At 48.1% G+C, this 24,086-nt stretch overlaps 1 protein-coding gene across 1 annotated transcript in view; it reads left to right on the top strand.

The window, feature by feature from the left end:
- Soga1 (suppressor of glucose, autophagy associated 1) overlaps positions 1–24,086 on the top strand; it is a 79,545-nt gene that overhangs the window by 39,918 nt on the left and 15,541 nt on the right. The window contains exons 4-11 of the mRNA XM_042694804.1: positions 4,956–5,018; positions 5,843–7,060; positions 10,274–10,414; positions 16,692–16,817; positions 17,758–17,988; positions 20,096–20,200; positions 21,404–21,571; positions 22,921–23,172. Coding sequence (XP_042550738.1) covers positions 4,956–5,018; positions 5,843–7,060; positions 10,274–10,414; positions 16,692–16,817; positions 17,758–17,988; positions 20,096–20,200; positions 21,404–21,571; positions 22,921–23,172 — 2,304 coding nt within the window. The remainder of the gene's footprint in view (positions 1–4,955; positions 5,019–5,842; positions 7,061–10,273; positions 10,415–16,691; positions 16,818–17,757; positions 17,989–20,095; positions 20,201–21,403; positions 21,572–22,920; positions 23,173–24,086) is intronic.

Below are 24,086 nucleotides of genomic sequence, written 5' to 3'. Positions count from 1 at the left end.
TCCACATTTGGTGATAATCTGCCCAGCTCTTTCTATACTGGGTTCATTTTGTTCTAGAAGGCTGCCCTTTGTGTGGAAGGCAGCCTTTGGAAGAGTGGAAGGATATAGGGGTTGGAGAGTCTGAGGGCCCCTCCAGACATATGCTCAAGCAGCTCTGGGCTAGGCTACAGAGAAGGTGTCTGGGAACAGCACTTCAGCCCCTGTTGGGAGTAGTTGAAGGAGGGATGCCCAGAGGCACCACCTGAGCTGATCTGTGTGGTCTGGTGAGTGGCTGCTGCCTGCCAGATCAGAGAGAGTGTCCTTGGCTGGGTCCTTCCCTAGATGCATTCCTTCCCTCTGGTTGTCCTGGTCTGCCCTCCAGGGGCTCAGGGCCAGAACATCTGCTCTTGGGCCAGAACTGGCTCCACCCCTTAGGGCTCCACAAAGGGGCTGCTCTGACAGGCTGCCACTCCCTTGAGGGGCATGGCAGCCCCCCAGCTCCCTGACCAGCTGCTACCCTGCAGAAGGGAGGGAAGGCTTATGCTCTGAGCCTGCCTTGTTTTCCCTCCTGAACTGAAGGGTAGTGCTGGAGCCCCAGTGGTCTCCACATGATGTGGAATGGCTGAAACCACTCTAGTCCTAAGAGGTGCTGATGTAGCCTTCTCTGCCTGCCACCTCCTTTTTCCTCTGTAGGTGGTTTAAGCCACTTAGCTTTCTTGTACCTTCCTTCTGTTGCTAGGAAGGCATTTGATGACTTCTTAGGGGAAATTCATTTGAAAAACATGTCATGGCTTTTTCATTACCTTCCCCCCCCCCCCCCCCAGCAGGTAACAAGTGATGCATTTGTATCAGGGAAAAGTAGAAGACAACCAGCCATAAGGAAGAAAAACATACCTGCAATCCAGTACCCAGAGAGAATTTTTATTTGGGTGGGAATATATACTTCCAATAAGTTTTTCTGTGTATACTGTTTTAAAGTATATGTATGTGTAATACTTAGTGAAGCAAAAAAAAAAAAAAGTCATTACAAAAGCCTATATATGGGGCTGGGAATGTGGCTTAGTAGTAGAGTGCTTTAGCATGCATGAAGCCCTGAGTTCATAAACAGAAAAAACTGGAAGCCCTGGGTTCATAAACAGAAGAAGCTAGAAGTGGCGCTGTGGCTCAAGTGGTAGAGTGCTAGCCCTGAGCAAGCAAAAGAAGCTCAGGGACAGTGCCCAGGCCGAGTTCAGGCCCCAGGACTGGTCAGAAAAAAAAAAAAAAGGCACATAAACACATGCCAAGCATACCTCTACAGAAAGCTAGAACAAGTTCTGGTTTTGATGGCTGACTTGGGGTGGGAGAACTGGGAACTGGTTTTTGTCCACGCCCCCACCTTCCATTGCATTTTGGATCCTGTGCATGTGGCATCTGTTTAGAAGTAATAGAACTAATATAAAAACCCATATACAACCACTGTAACCGCCTCTGTATTTTTTCCTCAGCCTGGTACAGAATTAACAGTGTATTTTGTATCTTTCCGGATCCTTCTCTTTGCTTAATAGTGCACATTTCTCTGTATTAAAACACACACACATTTAAAACACACAAGGGATTATATTGTTTACACTGTCTTGGTAATGTACAGGATCATATTACATGGATATAAACTTTAAAATGGTGGTTATTTTAGGGTTTTCTTTTGCCTAAGGTTCTTATTATAAAAATCAAGATCACAGAATCAAATAAGCATAGGAAGGAAAGAAAGTCCAAAACAGCACCATCTATTTCAATTTTAAACACAGAGCCAAAGGTCTAAAAACAGCTCCAGAACACCCAAGGGCTGAGAGCCTCCAGTAGAAGGGTAGAGGAGAGAATGGAGGAGCACAAGAAGAGGGACATTGGCTTTCTTGGCTCCACAAATGTGTTTTACAGTGACAGATTTGGGGCTGGAGATGTGGCTCAATGTACTTGCCTGGCATGCATGAAGCCTTGGGTTCTATCCCCAACATGCCCCCTGCAAAGGAAATAAATTTGAAGAGTATTTTCCCCCCTAAAAATGGTGGAGGGGAAAAACCATATTTTTGTACAGTGGTATTGTGCTGTTTTCTTCTTTAAATAATTTTCTTTTTGGTAATACTGTGGTTTGAATTTAAGTCTTTACCCATGTTAGGCAGGTGTTCTATACCACAGGCATGCCCACTACCGTTGATATTTTTTTAGTAACATTTTTATCAAGATGTAATTCATGTATCCTAGAGTTTGCTACCCTGTTTCAGTATCATACTGGGGTGGGGAGGTGAGAATTGAGCCCAGAGCCTTGCACATTCTACATGTTAGGCAAATGTTGCACTATACTTCCGCCCAAGTTTGTCCTTTTTTTTTTTTTTTTTTTTTTTTTTTGGGGGGGGGGGGTCCGGTCGTGGGCCTGAACTCTGGACCTGGGTGCTGTCCCTCAGCTCTTCAGCTCAAGGCTAGCGCTCTACTTGAGCCACAGCGCCACTTCCGGCTTTTTTCTTTTTGCTTATGTGGTGCTGAGGAATCGAACCCAGGGCCTCATGCATGCAAGGCAAGCGCTCTACCACTGAGCCACCTTCCCAACCCGTCCTTTTAAAATACACTGAATATTTTAAAATACTCCTGAGGAGCTAGGATTACAGGTGTGAGCCACCAGTGCTCAGCTCTGCTTGTATTTGTTTGTGTGACAGTCTTGGGTTTGAACTCAGGGCATAGGCACTTTCCTTGAGCTTTTTTTCCCTCATGGCTAGCACTCTGCCACTTGAACCACAGCTACACTTCTAGCTTTTTTTTGGTGGTTAATTGGAAATGAGAGTATCATGGCTTTTCCTTCCTGAGCTGGCTTCAAACCACGATACTCCCAGTAGCTAGGATTAACTGCATGAGCCACTGGCACCAGATTTTAAGATACCCTTAAGTGACCATTTAGAGCTCCTCCCCTGGCCCAACCTCTGTTTTAGAATTATGAAGGAAGTTTTTTTTTTAGTTTTTATTTTTTTTAATCTTAATACCTGAGACAGCAGACCGATTACATCAGAATTTTTGAGAGTGGTGCCGGGGACACCAGTTATTTTTTAATTCCCCTCCCCCAGGGGGTTCTGATGTACATGCAGGTTGAGAACCATTGTGCTAGCTCCCCTGGGACCCTGGCACAGTGTTTGGAACTTGAGATCAAGTTGTGACAAGGACACATCCATCCCAGGCTGGCTTTGGATTTACTGTGAAACCTTGAACAGATTCTTGTCCCTGACTTGGTTTCGGTAAAATGGTACTTAGGTTACATTAGTGGCTCTCACTTTCAGGGATAAAGTGTGAGAGATAAGAGTTGGGAGTGAGCGTTGTTCCAAATCACCTGGAAGCAGTTTCAGAAACTGTACCCGCCCAACATAAGAAGTTAAAACAACCCGAGTGTGGTTTATACTTTGCCAACATGAATCACCCCTCTCTTGGGAGGAAGTGTTTAGTGGAATCATGCATCTCATTGAATGACTTTTTTAAAATAGGAAGTGTAGTACTGATTATTATAGCATTTCCTCACATTGCCTGTCATAGGGGTTGGGTTGTGCCATTTTGCATTCCTTTTTTGTTGTTGATACTGGAACTTCATCTCAATGACCTCCTTCCTGATCTAGCTCAGCTTTAGCTATTTTTCTCAATTGAGTCTCATATAATAATTATTTTATTTTTATTTTTTGTTAGCTTGAATTCAGGACCTGGGCGCTGTCTCTGAGCTTTTTTGCTCAAGGCTAGCACTCTCTCGCTTTAAGCCACAGCTCCACTTATGGTTTTTGAGTGGTTAATTGGAGATAAGAGTCTCATGGGGACTTTTCTGCCTGGGCTGCCTTCAAAACATGATCCTCAGATCTCAGCCTCCTCCCTGAGTAGCTAGGATGATAGGCACAATAAGCCATTGGTACCTGGCTTCATATTATTTTTTAAAAGCCTGGAGCTGGCTTCAGACCTTAATCTTCCTGCCTTTGCCTCTCAAGTAGATGTGATTACATGTGCTGCAAACCACCTTTCTCCATTTGCATTCTTGCCAGCAATAAAAGAGCATCCTGATTTTGCCAGGGTTTTACTAACAAACTCTTGTCAGATAGATGGTTTGGATTTTTGCCAATCTGTTGTGAGAGAAATGGTGGCTCCATGCAGTTATCATTGGAATTTCTCCCTTGGGAGCGGGGCTGATTGTCTTCATAGGGCAAAGACACGTTCACTTTTCCTGTGAACTCCCAGAGCTCTAGCCCATTTTCTTACAGGTTTGTTGGCCCTTTAAGTATCTGTGGATATCTTTACATGTTTAGGATATCAAGCCTTTATCAGTGTTATGAATTACAAATATTTGTTCTAGTTTATTATTTATATCTTTACTTTTATTTTTTTCCATATAGAATTCATTTGTATAGTTGAATCTATTGATTCCGTTTCCCCCTCCCCCCCAAGTGCTTCTGGATTTTTAAAATCCTTAATTGTCATCAGCCTCTTGTGATTGTTTGAGTCTCCTATGTAAATTTTGTTTCTTGCATCCATATTCATTACTCTCATTAGTATCCATTCTGAATTCAAGTTCCCATGAAACCTGACAACATGGCATCCTCCCTGGTACCTTGTGTGGTTTAGTCACTGTTGTGTTCGAGATCTCTGGAAGTATCTGACTAATGAAAGGCAAACAAGAACAGAGGACTCAGATTTCCGGGTCTTGGTCCAGGCCAATTGGATCACAATGTGTGGCAGACATGGGGAAAGCCCTGGACTTGGGGAGTAAAGAGTCATCTCCTCTAGTACTTCTGGCCTGTTCCCCTCCTTTGCATACCACTTGGTGGTTTTAAGGGCCCTCTGGCTCAGCAGTGGTTAAGGGTGAAGGTCTGGATGTAGACAAGCAGGCCTCAGGATGCTCAGTGTGTCTCCGGGGCTTGTGATTGTTCTTTGGATGTGTGTTACCTTGTGAGATTTCAATTCAGACTTTTCTCTCCCTGCAGCATTCCTTGAAGAAAAGAGGAACCCGTTCTCTGGGAAAGACAGACAAGAAGCCTTCAGCACAGGTACTACCCAATAGCTCCTGAGGCAGTGGCAGTCTAAAACTAACTTCACTTGAGAGGAGGGTAGCCTATGAGCCAGACTCTTGCAAGACCAACATGCTAACTTACGTGATAATTCCAAAGGACTCGAATCACTGACCTTGGCTTTGTTGTCTGACTCTGCGAGTGTGTGTGTGTGTGTGTGTGTGTGTGTGTGTGTGTGTGTGTGTGTGTGTATACACATGTGTATGCATACACATGTGTAGGTGCTGGAGCTTAAACTCAGGAGGGCTCGGATGCTGTCCCTGAGATTTTTTGCCCAAGTTTAGCCCTCTGTCACTAGAGCCACACCTCCACTTTTGGCTTTTTGATAGTTAATTGGAAATAATAGAGTCTCATGGACTTTCCTACCTGGGCTGGCTTCAAACCATGATCCTCAGATCTCTGTCTCCCGAGTAGCTAGGATTGCAGGTGTAAATCATTAGCCCCAGGTTTGATTGACATATAATTGTAGTGAATCACTTCAACTTTCTGGCCTCAGTTTCCTCGTCTATGCCTCTGGTGAGTTTAAGAATCAGATACAAGCATGCCAAAAAAAAAAAAAAAAATCAAATGCTACCTGTTGTGCCTGGCAGGCACAGAATACCATTGTATTCTGCTGCTAATGGTAATGGCCTGCCCAGGTCCCAGGTGCTTTTCCTATGGAGGCAAGGAGTTTTACCACCCCATTTTCCAGGTGTGGGGAAACTGTAATAAGAAGGCCCTCAAGGGTTGGGCTGCGTCAGCCCAGCACATGGTTAGTGCTGAGCCCCACCAACCTGTCTGTCCCCCTGTGCACCCTGCTCCAGGAGGACAGTGCGGATCTGAAGTGCCAGCTGCATTTCGCCAAGGAAGAGTCGGCCCTCATGTGCAAGAAGCTCACCAAGCTGGCCAAGGAAAACGACAGCATGAAGGAAGACCTGCTCAAGTACCGCTCGCTCTACGGGGACCTGGACGCCGCCCTGTCGGCCGAGGAGCTAGCGGACGCCCCGCACTCGCGGGAGACGGAACTGAAGGTGCATCTGAAGCTGGTGGAAGAGGAAGCCAACCTGCTGAGCCGCCGCATCGTGGAGCTGGAGGTGGAGAACCGGGGCCTGCGCGCTGAGATGGACGACCTGCGGGACCACGGCGTGGGCTGCCCGGGCGGCTGCCCTGGGGGGCCCGAGGCGCGGTTGGCCCTGGCAGCGGCGCTGGGCGCAGGCGAGTGCAGCGAGAGCCTGGCGGAGCTGCGGCGGCACCTGCAGTTCGTGGAGGAGGAGGCCGAGCTGCTGCGGCGCTCGTCGGCCGAGCTGGAGGACCAGAACAAGCTGCTGCTGAGCGAACTGGCCAAGTACCGCGCCGAGCACGAGGCCGACGCGCCCGCGCCGTCGTCGGAGGACGGCAGCGGCCCGGCGCTCGGCGAGCCCTCGCGGGAGGAGCTGGCGGCCGCCAAGCTGCAGATCGGGGAGCTGAGCGGCAAGGTCAAGAAGCTGCAGTACGAGAACCGCGTGCTGCTCTCCAACCTGCAGCGCTGCGACCTGGCCTCCAGCCAGAGCGCGCGCCCCGCGCTGGAGACGGACGCGGAGGCCGGGGACTCGGCGCAGTGCGTGCCCGCCCCGCCGGGCGAGGCGCCCTCCGCCGCCAGCGCCGCCAGCGCCGGCACCGCCGCCGCCCGGCTCGGCAGAGCTCGCGAGGCCGAGGCCCTGCCCGGGCTGCGGGAGCAGGCCCTCCTGGTCAGCAAGGCCATCGACGTCCTGGTGGCCGACGCCAATGGCTTCTCGGCGGGCCTGCGGCTGTGCCTGGACAACGAGCGCACCGACTTCCGGCTGCACGAGGCCCCCGACAACAGCGAGGGCCCCCGGGACGCCAAGCTGGTCCACGCCATCCTGGTGCGGCTGAGCGTGTTGCAGCAGGAGCTCAACGCCTTCGCCAGGAAGGCCGACTCCGCCCTCGGGGTCCCCGGCAAGGAGCAGCCTGAGCCCTTCTTGGGGCCCCAGGGGTCTTGCAAGGAGATTATCCTGGCCAAAGACCTTGGCTCCGACTTCCAGGTAACACGCTGCAGTCCCAGCCTTTATTACTTAATTATGTCATTATTATTATTTTGATGCCTATCCCTAGGCTTGAACTCAAAGCTTTTGTGCTCAAGGCTAGTGCTTTACCACTTGAGCCACAGCTCCTTTTCTGGCTTTTTGGGTGGTTAATGGAGTCTCGTAATCTTTCCTGCTCAGTCTGGCCTCAAACCTCAATCCTTAGATCTCACCCTCCTGAGTTGCTAGGATTACAGGGGAGAGCCACCAGGGCTCCACCTGATTAATTTCTTCTGAACATTGTATCGAACCTTATAGGCAGAGAAAGTACCACACCACACCAACCTGCACACCAGCACAGCTTCACGAGCTTTCCCATGGAGATCACAGCCTTGCACTGGGTCACCTAGAGTATGACAAAAGCACCTGGCAGCCCCTCACCCACAGCCAGTTTCAAGGACAACCCCTTTCCTCACTTGATTTTTTTTTTTTTTGGTCGGTTGTGGGGCCTGAACTCTGGGCCTGGGCGCTGTCCTCAGCTCTTCAGATCAAGGCTAGTGCTCTACCACTTGAGCCACAGCACCACTTCCAGCTTTTTCTGCTTATGTGGTGCTGAGGAATCAAACCCAGGGCCTCATGCATGCTCTAGGCAAGCACTCTACCATTGAGCCACCTTCCCAGCCCCAACACTTGATTTTTTTAAATCTATCTTTTAAACATGCAATTGAATCATATAATTTATACAAATAAACTGCCTAGCAGCTTTCACTTTACTTGCTAGTTCATAAAATCTTCCTCATCTTTAGATACAAGACCATTGGTTGAATGGAGCACTAAGAGTAGTCACTGACTCAGGCTTCGTCTTCTTTCCAGGTTGTCACCCTCTTCCTTTTAACCGCTAGAGCTGAAGATGGAAGCCAGGGCCTTGCACTTGCTAAGGCAAATGTTTTAATGCTGAGCTACTCCCCTTTCCTTTCTTCTTTTCAACTTTCTTTTGTAATTTTGTATTTTAAAACAAATATGTATTTTTTTAAGGTTTTTGATCAGTTTCTGTGCAAAAGCAAGACTTGCAACTTTTTACTGGCAAAGAAATGGCATCCTTGGTGTTCATTAAGTATTACTTAGAAAAACCAAAATAGCTAAAGCACTATTGAAAAAGTAGTACATAAACATTCAAGAAGGTTCAGAAGTTGTCAAGTATCTGGAGTAGTCAGTCATGTGCAGTAATCACTGTCACACATGGCTAGAGATGGAGCTCAGTGGTACAGTGCTCATCTAGTATGCACAAGAGCCTGCCTTCCATCCTTAGCAGACAGGACAAACAAGAGAATGGAAGAAAGGAAGGAAAGAAGGGAGTGCGAAAGAAGGAAGGAAGGAGGTTAGGCCATGTTTAAATTATATAAATCATATATGAGTGAAAATTCAGAGCCATGTTTCAAGTGCCCAGTTGTCACATATACCCAGTTGCATGGGTCTAGATCTAGTTCCATCCTTCCAGGATACCCTTCAAAATCTTTCTCCAAGCCAGGTGCTGGCGGCTCACACCTGTAATCCTAGCTACTCAGTAGGCTGAGATCTGAGGATCATGGTTCAAAGCCAGCTCAAGTAGGAAAGTCCATGAGACTCTATGTTTAATTAAACATCAAGAAGCTGTAAGTGGAGCTTTGACTCAAGTGGTAGAGCACTAGCCTTGAGCAAAAGAACTTAGGGATAGTGCCTGGGCCCTGAGTTCAAGCTCTAGGATTGGCACCAAAAAAGAAAAAAAAAATTTCCCACAAGAATGTATTTATCTCCCAGCTTGTCTAATGTTAGGTCTTCTGTTGCTGCATAATATATTTTTCTCATGCCTGTATCTGTATGTCCATTTGCCACAATGCCACATTTATTGATGTTAGGTTTTTAATGCCCAGCATTGGAGGGGCTGTGGTGAGCAAACCCACTTTTCCCAAACCTCCCTTCTCCTAAGTCCTTTCTTTTCTTTTCTTTTTTCTCCCAGCTATGAGGTTTGAACTCAGGGCCTGGGCAGTGACCCTATGAGCCCCTTTGCAGAAGTCCAGTGCTCTATCACTTTGAGCCACAGCTCTGCTTCTGGTTTCTGTCTTTCTTTCTTTTTTTCTTTTGCTAGTCCTGGGGCTTGAACTCCGCCCCAGGGGCACTGTCCCTGAGTTTCTTTTGCTCAAGGCTGGCATTCTACCACTTGAGCCACAGCACCATTTCGGCTTTTTTTTTTTTTCTGTATATGTAGTACTGAGGAATCGAACCCAGGACTTCATGCATGTTAGACAAGCACTCTACCACTAAGCCAAATTCCTAGCTCTTTCCCTTATTTTCTAGTGGGGAAGAATTCACCAAAATATCAAGTCAGGCAAACTGAAGGAAAAGCATGTGGCTTTATGGACAAGGAACTTGACCTACATTGGCAGACTAGATGAGAGGAAGAAGAACATGATGTGTCCATGGAACTAAGCAAAGAGGCAGAGGCTGGACTGCAGACCAGTCTTGAGAGAGGTTGAACAACAGACTCATCCTGAGAGCACAGCAGGTGTCTTTCTGTGACTGTATAGGCAGATTTGATTTTGTCTTTTTTTTTGGGGGGGGGGTCTGGTCATGGTGCCCGAACTCTGGGCCTGGGCGCTGTCCCTCAGCTCTTCAGCTCAAGGCTAGCGCTCTACCACTTGAGCCATAGCACCACTTCCGGCTTTTTCTGCTTATGTGGTGCTGAGGAATCGAACCCAGGGCCTCAGGCTTGCAAGACAAGTGCTCTACCACTGAGCCACCTCCCCAGCGCCTTGATTTAGTCTTTTTAACCATGTCTTTTAAATACAGTGGCCCTGTGCCATAATTTCCTTGCAGTAAGGCCCTGTGGCTCTGATTTGGTCTGGCTTTTTTTTTTTTTTTTTTTAGCAAGCAGGCAGTCCCATGTTGAATCTCTCTTTTGTTTCTTAGTGAAGTAGAGTGAAATAGGACCACACAGGTGGAAGACAGTCTGGCTGTTTCTGCAAGCCATGCACAAAACAGATATGCACAAAATGAGAATTTGTGCCCATACTTACCTACTCATTCATCTTTTCAACAATGTTCATTGAAAGGTGCCCGGCAAGGCTGGGTCTAGACTATAGACAGAGATGGATCCTCTTAGGTTCCACCCACATGTGGGTGGTCCCAGACCTGTAGAAACTGGGCATCTTCTCATGCATATTTATCTTTGTTACCTTCTGCCTTGTGTCTGCGTAGTCGCCGGACTTCAGGGACCTGCCAGAATGGGAACCCAGGATGCGGGAGGCCTTCCGCATCAGTGACTTGGATTCAAAGCCTGATCCCAGTCGGAGCTTCCGGTCTTACCGAGCTGAAGATAATGATTCCTATGCCTCTGAGGTGGGTCTGGGTCTTGGCCTACTCAAGAAGTAGGTTAGGTGGCAAGAGAGAGGCTGGATCCTCCCCAAAGCGAGTGATCCGTGGAGGATGATGACATGTCATGAGCATTCCATTTGATTCCAAACGGAAGTTTGGACAGTTCTCATGACCTAATCAAAGGAAGTTTATAAGATTTTTCTTCTGTACTAAATTCCACAGGGAATTGAGTAATTTATGTCATTTCATGAAGCCATGAAACTATTTTTTTTTTTGCATATGTGTGCTAGTACTTGGCTCTGTCCCTTAGCTTTGCCCATTCAAGGCTGTCTCTACTACTTGAGCCATTGCTTCACTTTCTGCTTTTTGGTGGTCAATTGGTCTCTTTCTTATTTTTTCTCTCTTTCTTTCTTTTCTTTCTTTCTCTCTTTTCTTTCTTTCTCTCTTTCCTTTCTTTCTCTCTTTCCTTTCTTTCTCTCTTTCCTTTCTTTCTTTCTTTCTTTCTTTCTTTCTTTCTTTCTTTCTTTCTTTCTTTCTTTCTTTCTTTCTTTCTTTCTTTCTTTCTTTCTTTCTTTCCCTCCCTCCCTCCATCTCTCCCTCCCTCTCTTCCTCCCTTCTTTCCTTCCTTCCCTCCCTCTTTCTTTCTTCCTTCCATTCTTCCTTCCTTCCTTTCTTTTCTTTCTTTCTTTCTTCCTTTCTTTCTTTCTTTCTTGTTGGTTGTGGGGCTTGAACTCTGGGCCTGGGTGCTGTCCCTCAGCTCTTCCGCTCAAGGCGAGTCCTCTACCACTAGAGCCACAGCACCACTTCCAGAGATAAGAGTCTCACCGACTTTCCTGGCTGGCTTTGGAAATGCCATCCTCAGATCTCAGCCTCTTGAGTAGCTAGGATTTCAGGCATGAGCCACCAATGCCTGGCATGAAACCTGCTAGTTCATACAGCAGGGAGGCAACAGACTCCACAGTCACGCTTTTGGGATTCCGCTTGTGGACCTGCTGTGTACTGGCTGAGCTCTTGGATGAGTTCATATCCCTGATTCATCTATGAAATGAAGGTTCTGGCTGGGTGTGGTGGTACACTTCTGTAATACCAGCACTTAAGAGTCTGAGGCAGGGCTGGGAAGGTGGCTCAGTGGTAGAGTGCTTGCCTTGCATGTATGAGGCCCTTGGTTTGATTCCTTAGTACCACATAAGCAGAAAAAAGCCGGAAGAGGTGCTATGGCTCAAGTAGTAGTGTGCTAGCCTTGATCTGAAGAGCTGAGGGACAGTGCCCAGGCCCAGAGTTCAGGCCCCATGTTTGACAAAAAAAAAAAAAAGAGTCTGAGGCAGTTGAATCAAGAATTTAAGTCCAGGCTGAGTATATGGCTTAGTGGTAAAGTGCTTGCCTAACATGCATAAAGCCCTGGGTTAGATTCCTTAGTACCACATAAACAGAAAAAGCTAGAAGTGGCACCATGGCTCAAGTGGTAGAGTGCTAGCCTTAAGCAAAAGAAGCTCGGGGAAAGTGCCCAGGCCCTGAGTTCAAGCCCCAGGACTGGCAACAAAACAAAACAAAGAAACCATCCTGGGCTGCATCGTATGATACCTATTTCCAAAAACCAAAGCAAACAAAAAGTCCCTCATAGGGTTGTTGAAAGAGACTTTAGTTCTATGTGGAGGAGGAAGTGGAGGAGCAAGAAATACCATTTGGACCCTGAGTCCAAATTGGGACCTACGTCCAGTTCTGCGAGTGTGCCACTGTGGCTGTGTGATATTGACCACATCCCCACCACCACCCATCCGCTTGCCAGATCCACCTCTCCCATCTGTAAGATGGAAGGGTTAGAATTGCTAGGCTTCTCTGATTCTTAAGGAATCCTCTTGGTTCACAGCAACGCCTACTCATGGGGCCTGGAGGACTGAGTGGGTGGGTATCTCTGAGACTCTGCACTTGGTGAGTTGTATAGACCCCAGCCTGATAAGCATTCTTGAGTAGATAGCCTTTGCAGATAAGTTAGTTCTGCCTGAAATGGTACAGAACTCCCTGGAAACTGACAGATCAAACTTTTAAAGCAAGATAGTTTGAGCTTCCTAGTAGCCATGACAAGGAGGAAAAAAGTATATGTATGTAAACTGGTATGTAGCTTAGAGGTAGAGAAATGTGCTTAGCATGCGAAGCCCTGGATTTAGTCTCCAGTACCGTAGAAAATAAAGAGGGATTGCTGGCTCTAAGAATGAAGCTCAGGGGCTGGGAAGGTGGCTCAGTGGTAGAGCGCTTGCCTTGCATGCCTGAGGCCCTGGGTTCAATTCCTCAGCAGCACATAAGCAAAAAGAAAAAAGCCGGAAGTGGCGCTGTGGCTCAAGTGGTAGAGCGCTAGCCTAGAGCTGAAGAGCTAAGCCACAGCGCCCAGGCCCAGAGTTCAGGCCCCATGACTAGACTCAAAAAAAAAAAAAAAAAAAAAAGAATGAAGCTCAGTGTGGTAGACCCCTTGTCTACCATGGATGAGACTACATTACATCCTCAGTATTGAAATGGGATAAGATACTTGGTTCAAATTTTCTGAAAAAAGGAAATGAGCCTATTTCTATTTCTAAGGCTCACTTAGAGAGAAAATTATTCCCTGCACAAATTTAAGTATTGTTTGCACTCTGTGAAGCAGTTGTAACTGAAGCAAGCACTGGGCTAGAGACTGAGCCCAAGGAAGAGAGAGAGCAGACAGGATCCAGCCCTGTAAAGATTTTATTACAACAGACACACATGACCTACCGCAAATCAGTGTGGCTCAGTGGTAGAATACCTGCCTAAGTAGCAAGCTCAAGGCCCTAAATTGAAACTCCAGAGTCACACATTTAAAAAAAAAGTTATTGTTTTAAATTCACCAACATAATGAGTGTTTATTTGCTTGCATAGAGTGACATCTGCCATGCCTAGACTGGCATTTCCTCTGTTTTTTTTTTTTCTTTTATATATTTATTTATTTTTATTGTGAAAATACTGTACAGAGGGATTACAATTACATGGGCAAGATAATGAGTACATTTCTTTCTTTCTTTTTTTTTTTTGGGTCCGATCGTGGGGCCTGAACTCTTGGCCTGGGCGCTGTCCCTCAGCTCTTCAGCTCAAGGCTAGTGCTCTACCACTTGAGCCACAGCACCACTTCCGGCTTTTTTCTTTTTGCTTATGTGGTGCTGAGGAATCGAACCCAGGGCCTCAGGCATGCAAGGCAAGCGCTCTACCACTGAGCCACCTTCCCAGCCTATGAGTACATTTCTTATCAAGCATTGTAGCCTCCTCCTTTGTTTCCCCTTCCCATCCCTTCCCATCCTCCCCCCACCCCCCACCCAATCCTCCCCACTCCCCCCGCCCCCCCTTTTATTTTCTTTATTTAATATGGTAGCATAAACATTTTCTTCCCTTACCAGAAAAACTTAAAACATTTTCTTTTTGTTTTGAGATGGTTTCTTGCTGTGTTGTCCAGGCTGGTCTTGAACTCACAGGCTTATGTGATCCTCCTGCCTCGGGTGCCACTGGCTACACTGGGTTTTTTGGGGGCTGTCCTGTGGATTGAACCCAGGGATTCAAACTTGCTAGTGAAGGACTCTGTCTGTCCCTTAAACTATGTCTCCAGCTCTTTTTGTTTGTTTGTTTTTGTTTTGATTTGTCTGGTTTCTGAGAGAAGGTCTCATTAAGCTTATTTAGGCTGGACTTGAACTCAGAATCCTCCTGTTCAGCCCTGTTCCCACTCCCTCACCTTGCCCAGCTAAACTGTTTCACTAGTATACAACACATAAACAGAAGAGTGCTCATGGGCTGGCACAACATTTGCCAGTGTGCCAAAGCCCTGGGCTCCATCCCAACACTGAGAATAAAACAAAAATGCCCGTGGCTTTTCACCAACTGACCACTCCTAGGTCATCAGCACCTCATCAGTAAACAGCATGATCCTCTCCCCAAGATCCCAGTGCTTCCTGCTAGAAACCATCTGGACTTCTAAAAGAATACATGCTGTAATGCTTTCAAACATCATTTCTCCAGAAAATGTAGAATTTTATTGTTACTATCTTTTTTTCTGCCTTTTTTCCTCCCTAGTACTGAGGATTGAGGATTGAACTCAGGGCCTCTATCATGTGAGCTATGCGCCAAACCTTTGGGATTTTTTTTTTTTTTTGTCAGTCATGGAACCTAAACTCTGGGCCTGGGCGCTGTCCCTTAGCTCTTCAGATCAAGGCTAGTGCTCTACCACTCAAGCCACAGCACCACTTCCAGCTTTTTCTGCTTATGTGGTGCTGAGGAATTGAACCCAGGGCCTCATGCATGCGAGGCAATCTCTCTACCACTGAGCCACCTTCCCAGCCCAACCTTTGGGATTTTTTAAAATTTAAATTTTTTTTTTTTTTTTTTTTTTTTTTGGGGTCCGGTCGTGGGGCCTGAACTCTGGGCCTGGGCGCTGTCCCTCAGCTCTTCAGCTCAAGGCTAGCGCTCTACCACTTGAGCCACAGCACCACTTCTGGCTTTTTCTTTTTGTAAATTTTTTTTCAGTGCTAGAGTTTGAACTCAGGGTTTTGGGCTTGCTTCGCTGGTGTTCTATCACATGAGTCACCTGTTTAGGACTGCTTTTTTTTTTTTTTTTTTTTTTTTTGCTGGTAAATTTGGAAATAAGAGTCCAGCAAACTTCAGCCTAGTCTGGTCTTGAACCTTAACCTCCAGATCTCAGTTTTCTAAGTAACTAGAATGACAGGCATGGGCCACTAGTACCCAGCTCAATTTTGTTTTTAACATAGGATCTCATTAACTTTTCCTAGACTGGCCTCCAACTTTGATCCTCTTGCCTCTACCTCCCAAGTAGCTTGGATTACAAACAAAACCATCACACGTCTTTTTCTTTTGCTCTTATTACATAGTCATTGTAAATGAGAAATAACTACAACAAAATCTCTAATTAGTATTAAATAAAAATGTAAAGAAAAGCCAAGGTGCTGGTGGCTCACTCCTGTAACTAACTACTTCAGGAGACTGAGATCTGAGGATCATGGTTCAAAGCCAGCCCAGGCAGGAAAGGCCGAGAGACTCTTTTTTTGTTGTTGTTGTTGGTCGTGGGCTTGAACTCTGGGCTTGGGCACTATCCCTGTGCTCTTCAGCTTCAGGCAAGAAAGTACTCTATCGCGTGAGCTACAGCATCACTTCCTACAGCATCACTTCCGGTTTTCTAGTGGTTTATTGGAGATAAGAGTCTCACAGATTTTTCTGTCCAGCTGGCTTTGAACTTGATCCTCAGATCTCAGCCTCCTGAGTAGCTAGGATTACAGGCGTGAGCCACCAGTGCCCAGCCCGTGAGACTCTTACTTCTAATAAACCACTCAGAAAACCGACGTGGTACTGTGGCTCAAGTAGTAGAGCACTAGCCTTGAGATGAAGAGCTGAGGGACAGCACCCACGCCCAGAGTTCAAGCCTCACAACCAACCCAAAAAAAAGATGTAAAGAAAAAAGTCAAGCTCATATAATTAACCACTGTTTAAATTTAGTGTGTTCCTGTCACTTATTGCTTAATAATATACATACAATAAAGGATAGTAGAACCCTTAAGTGTACAGTTAGATGAATTTTTACATATATGTCCACTACCGTTTTTGTCCCCATCGTTTATTATTTAAATTGTTTCTAAGGTTTTGCATTTATAGCACAGCTGGTTATGGTGTGCATACCTGTAGTCCCAGCTACTCAGGAGATAGAGGCAAGATCAGTAGAATCTTAGAGTTCAAGGCTCAGGCTACCTAGCCAGACCCTCATCTCAGAAATTAAATAAGTAAATGAGAGAATCAAATTTAATTTTCACAATTATTTTTTTCATCTAAATTTTAAAGAGTAAAATTAAGTTAAAATTATAACCATTGCTGAGCTTTGATGGCTCACGTTTATAGTCCTAGCTACTCAGGAGACTAAGACTCTGAGGACCACATTTCAAGGCTAGCCCCAGGCAAGAAAGTTCACGAGACTTTGCCAGAAGTGGAGCTGTCGCTCAAGACATAGAATGGTAGGCTTGAGCACAAAAGCTCAGGGACAGAACCCAGACCCTGAGTTCAAGCCCTAGCAGTAGTGTGTGCATGCATGCACAGGCATGCACACACATACACACATACAAATCAATATATACATTTGGGTGTTTGTTTTATTTAATTGACATGACCACCCACTGCAGCTGGGACAGCCATTGCTCTAGAGGGATGCTTGGGTCTAGTTTGCCACTGGTCCCTATTGCCTTCCATCCTTTGACCACAGCCTCCTTCTCCTCTCTCCTCTTGTCTGTGCCCCCCACCCCCACCACAGATCAAGGAGCTGCAGCTGGTGCTGGCCGAGGCCCACGACAGTCTCCGTGGCCTGCAAGAGCAGCTCTCCCAGGAGCGGCAGCTTCGGAAGGAAGAAGCCGACAACTTCAACCAGAAACTGGTCCAGGTGGGTGATATTGAGGCCCTGCACCTACTTCAGTCTGTCCTCTTAGCTCTGAAAGCAAGAGGGGCTAGGGGAATGGCTCAGAGGGAATACTTGCCCAGCATGTGAGGGGCTCTGGGTTACATCCCCAGCATTGCAAAAACAAGCAAAATATCTGAAGGCAGGGTCCTTAGGGATGCTTGGGTCTCACCTAGAAGGTAAGAAGGCCCTGCAGCTCAAGACTTGCAGCTCCACATCCTACTAGGGTGTCAGTACACTAATAATTGTGCATCAGCCATGTTGGGCTGGAGTCCTGGACTTGGCATGGGCCGCCTGTGTGACCAGGGGCCAATCCCATTTCCCCTCAAGGCCTCACTTTCTCATGTATGAAATGTTCCTGACAGGCCTGGCTGGTGATCCATTTGCCAGTCCCATTGCATCCGTTAATCAGAACCATGTAATGCACATCCATCCCTTACATCCTTTAGAGCCTCCAGTCCTCCTCTGTAAGGGGTGTCCATTTTATAGGTGTGGAAAATGAGGCCCAGAGAGAGCTGAAGTGCTTTGCCCATGGTTGCACATCCCACATCTCTGGCTCTTCTTAGCCATGATCCAAGTTGATGCCTTGGATGTTGCATCCATCAGCCTCCTGGGAGCCCAGCATGCTCTTGCTCTCCACATAGTTACCTTCCTGTTCTCAGTCCCTCACCCTTGTGGGTCCCTCATCTATTGTGTCATGGGAACATCTAGTTGCCCACTAGGTCCTCAGGGTGTGATCACATGGTGATTTTTCACACTGAATTGGGACTGTGACTGCAGCTGCTTTTGTGAGTTCATCATCCCTGGGTAGGATCCGGATAGGAATCACTGGCAGGTACCACCAACTTCCACCCCATGCCCTTCATCTGGGCCCAGCTGGGCCGGAGTGGGAGGAACTGAGCCAGTGTCTGTCTGAACCCTACAGATGAAGGAGGATCAGCAGAGGGCGCTGCTGAGGCGAGAGTTTGAGCTGCAGAGCCTGAGCCTGCAACGGAGGCTAGAACAGAAGTTCTGGAGCCAGGAGAAGAACATGCTGGTGCAGGAGTCCCAGCAATTCAAGCATAACTTCCTACTGCTCTTCATGAAGCTCAGATGGTTCCTGAAGCGCTGGCGGCAGGGCAAGGGCTTGCCCAGCGAGGGGGATGACTTCCTGGAGGTATGCTTAGCCTAGGGCTAGGACTGGGGAGCAGTAAGGGCTCCAAAGCTTCAGGCTAGCATCTGAGTTGCGTGCGCTTGCTTACCATGTTCAATGACCTTGGCTGGAGGGGAGTCCATCCCCAGCACCAAAACCAAAACAAACCAGGCTAAGCCCTGAAGTTTCCAGAGGAAGGACTGTGTACCTGTCTGTGTTCAGATTATCAAAAGACAGAACAATTCTTGTACCAGGGGTGGAATTGGGCTTTTTATTCCTGCAGATTGATTCCCCACCACCCCACCTCCCCTACATACTTCCCTGCCTCATTATCTTCCTACATGCAACACTTGGAATCCTTCTTCCTTTGGTGTCTCCATTTTCTTTCCACTTCCCTGTTCATGACCCCATCCTTCAGTGGTGCTGGGGATGGAACTCAGAAACTCATGCATGCCACGTACTCTTTCTGTCTCTGAGCTTCACCCCCAGTCACCTGACCTCAGCTCTTAGGTCAGAGTCTGACAGAAGTCTTTTTGTTCTTTCCCTACTCTGCTTCCCTTGAGGCAGAGGTTTCAGACGCCTCTTCTGGACGCTTGAGTTCCAAATGCTTCCTCCAGCCTAGGCATTTCCCCAGAATTTGACAGATCCATGTAGGTACCCAAAAGGCTTTGTGAATGTTTTGTCCAAAACCAGCTAGCACTTCCTGTCATGACAGCTGCTCCTTGCTCAGGCCAAAAGCAGAGGCAGCATCTTCTCCCATCTCTTCCCAGAGCGCCTCATCGATCCTTTGGCAAATCCTGTCCGCTGCCCCCAGATCAGCCATCCCCACTGCCCCTGTTCTAGTCACGTTCAGGTCTTGCTTGAATGACTGCTTTTGCCATCTGACTGGTCTCCCAGCCTCTGCCCTCATTTGGGGCACCATGCAGCTTGTGGTCCGTGTGAACACACTCTGGAGTGGTCCAGTACAGCTGTGTCTCAGCTAAAGCCAGCTTGTGAAACCAAAAGTCAGCTTGGTGTCCCTCCTTGGCTCACAGTTCTCACCCAGAGTCAAGGTCAAGTCCCTACCATGACCTTATTCTTCATACCTCTCTCACTTCCTCCAGGCTCCTCCTCATTCAGGCTCATTTCTACCTTAGCTCTTTTGCACATGTTGTACCCTCTGCTTGCAGTTCTCCTCCTCCAGGTATTCTCATGGCTCACTAACTACTTTCAGGACTTTTCCTAAGTACCCCTTCTCTTGACAGCCCTCATTGACCACATGCAGTCCAGCCTACCAGCTTCCCTCTTCTCTTCCTCTGTAGAAACTGCCATTATGGGATGTTCTATATCAAATAGCATTTCATCCTTGCCACTTATTTTTGTCTGTGTTCTGTAGGCTCAGGGGCCAGGATCTTTGTCTGTGTTGCTCCTGACAGTTCCTGACACTTTGTTCCTGACACTGGGCCTGGCCCTAGCAGGTGTTTACTAGATGACTGATGAGCAGATAAATGAGTGGTGACCAACAGCTCACTGAAGCTTCATTCCCAGCTGCATGGCACCCTGGGAGGGGCTGGACTCCTCTCCAGAATCCATCAGCAACATATACCCCCACCCAGAAAGGGTCCCTCCCATCCATCCAAGCCTTCTGTCTCTCTTACCCTTTACTACAGTGGGTCCACCCATAGTGCTCACCTGGCCTAGTCCGTCAACATGGTTACTTCTAAGTGACTCAGCAATGCCCCCACGATTGCTGAGACAGTAAAGATGTTAAGTAGGGGCTGGGAAGGTGGCTCAGTGGTAGAGCGCTTGCCTTGCATGCATGAGGCCCTGGGTTCCATTCCTCAGCACCACATAAGCAGAAAAAAAAAAAAGCCGAAGTGGCGCTGTGGCTCAAGTGGTAGAGCTCTAGCCTTGAGCTGAAGAGCTGAGGGACAGCGCCCAGGCCCAGAGTTGAGGCCCCAGGACCAGACCCCCCCAAAAAAAGATGTTAAGTAGTGCTTCTCAGCCAGGAAGGCCCCCCTAGGGGTCCAGGTTAAACTTGGACCTCTTCCGTCCTTCTTAGCTGTGCTACTAGCCAGAGTCCCCTGATCCCAGGGCTAAGCCTCAGGTGCAACATTCTCTACCCCCTGTTGAGTGTGGTTTTTACACATAGGTAAACAGCATGAAGGAGCTGTACCTGCTGATGGAGGAAGAGGAGATAAATGCCCAGCAGCCAGATAACAAGGCATGCACAGGAGACAGCTGGACCCAGAACACAGTACGTTCCCAGTCCCTGCCTGCCCCTCCTTATTGTCTTTCCTTTGTCCATTTGTGATTGCTGCTGCCACCTTTGGTGCAGCCAGGCACTAGGCACTGGGCACTGGGTACTAGACCTGCAGAAGGTTACTACCTGGTCACTACCCCTCTCCCCGCAAGTTGCTCAGTCTAGAGTCCATAAGTCATTCCAGGACAGTGATAGAAGACTAGATGGCAGACTGTGAGGCACAGGCAAGAAAGTTGTTAATTCTGTTGGGGCCGGGAATAGTGAGGAATGATGTAATCTCTATTTCCCAACTACTTGAGAGACAGAGATGTGAGGATCACAGTTCAAGGCTAGCCCTATGCAGAAACATGAGACCTACCCAAGAGATAACTAAAGCAAAAAGAACTGGGAGAGGGAGGCATAGATCAAATGGTAGAGTGCCTGCCAGCAAGTGTGAATAAATGAGTTCAAATTTAATACCTAAAAAAAGTGAGGTGGTAAGAATGTAGCTCAGTGGCAGAGCACTTATACAAGGCCCTAGGTTCCATCCCTCGCATTGTAAAACAATTGTATTTAGAGTATAGGGAGCAGTATCACAGAGAAAGGGTTGTAGGTGGTGAGTTTCAAAGGGTGAGTAGAAGTTCACTAATAGAGAACAGAAAGAAGGCCATTCTGGACCTAAAGGATTATGTGTGCCAAGCATGGCAAGATATTCTGGTACTGGCTGTGGCTTCATTTGTATGAAATTGGTGGATGGGTAGTGGATATCAAACTGGAGTCATCGGAAGAGGGGCCTTTGCAGTCTGGGACTAAGAACCCTCAACTGAAGCCATGGGTCAGAGGGAGCAGTGTAGTCAGGCTTCTAGGATTGTACCCAGTGAGCTGGGTGACAGCTGAGCTCAGGAGATAGGAGTTGAGATGGAGTTGGGCACACTGTGCAGGCCCCACAGAGGCCTAGCTGCTGTGAAAGGCAGATCCTGAAAAGGGAAAGAGACCCACAGCCTGGGGACTGCAGAGCCTCAGAGGCAGACTGTGATTCAGTGGGATCTGGGCAGCACAACTTTCCCCTATAACTCAGAAGCCTTTATGTGAGGCTGGCACTTAGAGGGGTAGCCAGGCCTGCCCAGGGCTGGACAAGGTCCCAGCTGTGCTCCTATGCCCAGAGGCCAGAGGCCTCTCCTTCCTGAAGTTCCTAACTCAGCCTTGTCCTGCCTGCAGCCCAGTGAGGACATCAAGACCCTGGCAGACATGAAGGTAACACTGAAGGAGCTGTGCTGGCTGCTCCGGGACGAGCGCCGTGGGCTGACAGAGCTTCAGCAGCAGTTTGCCAAGGCCAAGGCCACCTGGGAGACAGAGAGGGCCGAGCTCAAGGGCCATGCTGCTCAGGTGAGTCCCCACCTGCCAGACACTCTCTCCTGGTTCTCATGAAGCCCTTAGTGGTTAGTTCTGGAAGCAGGATGCCCGAGTCCCACTCCTGGAGGCTGTTTCACCTGGTCCCCAGAAAGGGCAGAAGACTTGTCTAGAATCACACAGCAAGGGCTTCAGGGAGCAGGAGTCAGTGGGCCAGGGGAGGAAGAGGAGGCCTGCTAGGCACTTCTCCTGCATTGTGGGTTCACAGGTGAGGTGAGGTGAGGCTAGACACTTCCAGGCCTGTCTGAACCTTGCTTGTACCTGCTTGGACTACCATTGCCTGCTGCCCCCATTTGGTCCCTTCTCTCCTCATGAGGATCCCTCAGCCCACTGCTACCTGGCTTTGAGGGTTTCCCCAACAACCACCTGACCAAAGAGACCTCTGGGAATTTGGTTTGTGCTGTGGCAACCCGTCCTGGGAGCAGGTTGCCAGCCCACTCTAGTTTGAAAAATGAAAAGGTTGGCCTCCAGCTTGGGGAAGGTTCCTTAGGCCTCTGCCCACCTAGTCACCCACAACTCCAGTCTCACCTTTCCCCAGTGTTTGCACTCCTGTTCTTCCTAATGCCCACAGCAGCATCTGCATCCCAGATCCATGCTGGGCATCGAGCTGCCAGGTTGCACATCTTCCTTGCCGCCGTGAGACCAGGGCCAGGAAAGTCGTCATGCTGCAATGCTGCCCACACCTGGGCATGACACGACTGCACGTGCACATGTGTGACTGTCCCACATGTGAGGGCCCATGTGTACTGGTGGGGTCAGCTTTCCAAGAGGGGAGATGAATATGTTCCCCTTTAACCTGTAGTGCTGGCAAGAGTTGATAAAGCATAAAAAGCAAGAGCTAGGAGCTGGGCACCAGTGGCTCATGCCTGTAATCCTAACTACCCAAGATGGGAGGTCTGAGGATTGCAGTTGTACAGTAAATCTGGGCAGGAAAGTCTGTGAGACTATCTCCAGTTAACCACCAAGAAGTCGGAAGTGGAGCTGTGGCTTAACTAGTAGAGTGCCAGCCTTGAGCAAAAAAGCCAAGGGCCAGTGCCCAGGCTCTAAATTCAAGCCCCAGGATCAGCTGTGTAGTAGCTAAGGGACCGGGGGCTCTTAGCCCTTGGAACTCTCATGCTGAGGAATGAGTTAGATGAGTTTTTGTGAGGCTTCTAAGAGGAGAGACTGGCTTCCAGAAAGAGCTTCCCAGCCCTGCTGTGAGGAGGCTTAGTGTAGGGGGTTCACAAGGCCCTCTTTCCCCATCCTTGCTGGTATCCAGCTGGCAGTCTGCAGGGAAGAGTGGAGGGGCTGCTGGTGCTGGCTGACCAGACTACTTCTTTCAGCAGATGGAGCTGAAGACTGGGAAGGGGGCCGGAGAGCGGGCTGGGCCTGACTGGAAGGCAGCCCTGCAGAGGGAGCGTGAGGAGCAGCAGCATCTCCTGGCTGAGTCCTACAGCGCAGTCATGGAGCTGACCCGACAGCTGCAGATCAGTGAGCGCAACTGGAGCCAAGAGAAGCTGCAGCTGGTGGAGCGGCTGCAGGGTGAGAAGCAGCAAGTGGAACAGCAGGTGAAGGAGCTGCAGAACCGCCTGAGTCAGGTGAGGCTGGTTCCAGCTCCAGCTGGTTTGAACCACAAGGGAAGATGGCTGGGGAGCCTTCCCTGTGCTGGATAAATCCTGAAGAGAGTCTCCTTCAGGTATAGGTAGATCTTGGTGCTCAGAAATTACAGTAAGAACTAGGTCTTCTCTATGTCTCTGTCAAGCCTGCTTTCTTCTGTGTTAGCTTTAGTCTTCCTTAAGCAAATGATCTCCAAATATGGCCATTGTTAGCTTCATGATCATATTTTACAGCTTAGCCATTGCATTGAGGAGAGTTTCGTGTCTGCCAGATTCTGATTGGTCAGGTGTGAGTCATGTGCCCATCCCTAGAGAGGAACAAAAGCAGGAGCAGAGGGGGAAGGGCCAGGAGTGGTTCCCAGGGGAAAGTTGGAATCCTTTGACCAAAAGAGGGGAGAATGAAAAGCAGTCAGTGAGAGCTATACCCCCTCTACAATTCCCATCATGCCCTAGCAACCACCCACCACCACATGTGCTCTACTCTTTTTTTTTTTTTTTTGCCAGTCCCAGGACTTGAACTCAAGGCTTGGGTGCTGTCCCTAGAAGTTCTTCTTTTTTTTTATTTTTTATTTTGTCAGTCATGAGCTTGGGCACTGTCCTTGTGCTCTTCAGCTCAAGGTGAACGCTCTACTGCTTGAGCAATAGCGCCACTTCCGGTTTTCTAGTGGTTTATTGGAGATAAGAGTCTCACGGTCTTTCCTGCCTGGGCTGGCTTTGAAGCATGATCCTCAGATCTCAGCCTCCTGAGTAGTTGGATTTCAGGCATGAGCCACCGGCGTCCGGCTCCTAGAACTTCCTTGGTTTCACTCTTTATTTTTATTTTTTTCCTTTCTTTTAATTGTTACTTTAATTATAGCAGTCAGGACTTTATCCTGTGCAAAACATAAATATTACAA

This window comes from Dipodomys spectabilis, unplaced genomic scaffold (assembly GCF_019054845.1).
Source record: "Dipodomys spectabilis isolate Male_0828 unplaced genomic scaffold, ASM1905484v1 ptg000175l, whole genome shotgun sequence".
In the NCBI taxonomy this organism is placed as follows: Eukaryota; Metazoa; Chordata; class Mammalia; order Rodentia; family Heteromyidae; genus Dipodomys; species Dipodomys spectabilis.
The sequence above is the reverse complement of the archived record's forward strand: the minus strand, read 5'-3'. Positions and strand labels throughout refer to the sequence as shown.